The sequence below is a fragment of the Entamoeba invadens genome (genome assembly GCF_000330505.1).
Source record: "Entamoeba invadens IP1 unplaced genomic scaffold scaff_1105074726399, whole genome shotgun sequence".
NCBI lineage: Eukaryota > Evosea > Mastigamoebida > Endamoebidae > Entamoeba > Entamoeba invadens.
Window position 1 is genome coordinate 37,019 of NW_004443628.1, and position 3,119 is coordinate 40,137.

General features: G+C 27.3%; 1 protein-coding gene across 1 annotated transcript; it reads right to left on the bottom strand.

Annotated features, from left to right (window-relative positions):
* Positions 1 to 934, bottom strand: EIN_216840 (leucine rich repeat containing protein BspA family protein; the record flags this gene model as incomplete). The annotated part of the gene is made up of 1 exon (XM_004259622.1): positions 1 to 934. A coding segment is annotated over one exon (934 nt), but the record flags the coding sequence as incomplete, so codon positions are not given.
* Positions 935 to 3,119: the final 2,185 nt, after the last annotated feature.

Consider the following 3,119-nt stretch of genomic DNA (forward strand, 5'->3'; position numbering starts at 1 on the left):
CTTTCTTTTTCAAATTTGCTGTTTTGAGATTTGTCCAATAATTAAAAGCATAATTCCCTATAAATTCTAAATTATCATTAAAATTGAAATATTCGAGTGAACCACAATATTTGAAAGCCAAATTGCCAATTTCGATTAACTTATCAGAGATTTCGACTATTTTAAGATTATAACACAATTCACACATTGAGTTTGGAATGTGTGACACACCATTCAGAACAATTCTTGTCAAATACCCATTCGAACTGAAACAGTCTGCGCCAATGTCACAAAATTCAGGAATTGTAACATCGACAAGTTTCGCATTTGAAAAAGCGAAAGATCCAATGAATTGAAGACTGTTGGGAAAGTTGACGTTTTCAAGTTCAGAACACGCATCAAAACACGAGTTTAGTATCATTGTGATATTTTCAGGTAATTTGACTTCTTTCAATGAACTGCAAAACGTAAATGCACGTTCTCTTATCATTTTGACTGTCGACGGAATTTCTATTTTTGTGAGACCGCACGATTCAAAAGCCAACTTGTCAATTTCAGTGACATTAGATGGTATTGAGATTTCTATCAACTCGTCTTTTTCATCAAAAACAGCACAATCAAGTGTGGAAACTACTTCTGGAATTTTATTTCCATGTTTTTCAACATCTTCTGATGTATAACGGACGTTTTTGTACACTTCGAAATTGGTGTTCTTTTCTATGAACTCTGTATAAGAAACAAAATATAGAAATATATGACGATCAACTGTCATGATGATGTCATAGGGAGTATATACAATTTGAGTCTGAATATTTTGAAATAAACGTTTTGAGTCGGGACTTATTCGGATTGGGTTGATCCGGAAACGGTCAAGTATAAACTCATATTTCTTGCAAATTTGGATGATTGAAAGATAATCGGTTGGCGTTAATAAGTATTTTGCAATAATTTGCATTGAAAAGACGTCAATTTTCTTCATTAAATTGCAATTTTTTATTTTAGTTTTTAATGTTTTAAAATAATCTTTCTAACCGAGTCAACCTCATAAACTGTTCAATCAAAATTCATTAAATTCAGGAAAAAAAGCGAATAAAAATTTTGTTATTGTTATAAATAATTTGTTTATTTTTAAATTTTTATATTATACTTTCGCTAAATTTATAATGAATTAAAGAAATGCTGATTTCTATTTGTTGAGAAGTTTAATATTGTAATTTGACACTGTTTAATACAATTAATAAATGAACAATACTATAGATAAAATAGGTTTATTACCATTTTAACAAAATATAACTGAAAACGTTAGTTTCTTTTACATGTTTTTTTATTTCAAAGTTTAATGTGTCAATTGGTCCAGAAAAAATAATTGTGCACAATAATGTAGATCGTCATATAGTTGCAAATAAGTATATTTATTGTGAATTTGAATAATAAGTAGCAACAACAAATCGCAACATGACATCTGACAATTACCATTTAACTTTTTGACTGATAGATTAAGGTCGGTATCAAAAAACAACAAAGTTGGTCAAGGGTTTACTTGTTAATTGTTTATAACGAAGTATGCTTTTCTGTATCGAACCAATACAAACAATTCGTCAAATTCGCTATTTGAAAACCCAGGAAAGAGACATTTTGTGTCTCCAATAGAGTTTATTTTACGGAGTGTTTTTTTCTTTTAGTATGAGAGCTGTTTTTGTCTGAATTGTAGTTAAGTTGAACTGTATATTTACCATAATTAATAGAATATATAACAAAGATTCTCGGGTACAAGTTTTAGTCGTCACCATATAAACAGCTTTTTGTTTTAAAATTGTCAGTAAAGCTGTTTGGGCAAGTAATAAATTTTTTGACTGACGTTAAAACGGTTAGTCTCGCCCTGTAGTAGTTGTTTTTTGAAAGCTTTTTGTTGTGTTTGGTACTTTGTGATGGTCTTGGTAAATTTGTAGTGATTTTATCTTGTATGTCTTCATTACTTTCCTCTTTGATTGAACTTACATTATTAATCTGATAGAGTTGGATTAGGGTTTAATATATAAAACAGTGAGTCCCGCAGTGCCTGCTTTGTAGTAGTTGTTCATGTGCAGAGCTTTGTTATAGTTGTAAAAGAGTTGTTGTTGTGTATTTATCTGCAGCTAATGTGGTGCTCTAACAGTTGTTTCAAACAATCAATATTGGTTATGTTGGCTGTTTTTGTCTGTTAGGGATGTTTTCCATTGTGTTTTAATAATTATGAATTTTTTGTATGTTTTGATGGTTTTTTAGAATGAATAAAATACATAAAACAATAGAACCCAATTAAAAATGAAGATATTTCAAATCTGAATTCATTTGAACTTTTTATTGCTGATTGCTAGGAAGGTCAAAACAGTTTTTAAAACCGAGAAATTTTCAATTGTTTGTAAAATATTTCTTGTTTTCAAAATTGTGTTTTAACTTTGTTTATTTCTGTTTAAGAAACATTTGTTTTGGAAACAAGTAGTTTGAAAAAACACCGTTTGAAAACGCAACAGGTATTATTTATTTTTAAAACAATTTCAAAAACTAAAATTGTTTCACAAACTTTTTCAATTGTGTTTTAAAATATAATAAAATTATTTGTTTCAGAAATAATCAAAAAATTGTTTAGGAAACCTTTTAGATATTTATACTCATTGCCACTGGTTTGATTGTGAATTTTTTAAATAAAAGTTGATGTTTTTTGTATTATAATTATAATATTTTTATATTATTTGATTAATAATTAATTATTATACAGTTTGCCAAATTTTCACAAATCTTAACGTTTAGCAAATTATGAGAAAGGTAATAGTTCAGCGAATTAGAATAGTAGTGAAAAAACTTTAATTTTTAATTAGCTTGAATTGGGTATATTAATTCTCTTAACTGTTGAAAAATAAATATTTTAATAAATATTTAATAAAATAATTTAATATTTTATATTATTTTCAATTGTGATGACTTTATGGGTAATAAAAATAATTTGCCTAAAATTATCTTTACCAAATTTGTTGAATGCCGAACAGAAAATGAACAATTTACAAAGATCAAAAATCAAAAACATAGACTCACTTAATTTGAATTATTGAAATTGAAATATGTAGAACACACTTTTTGAATATGCTTATTTGGGTATTTTA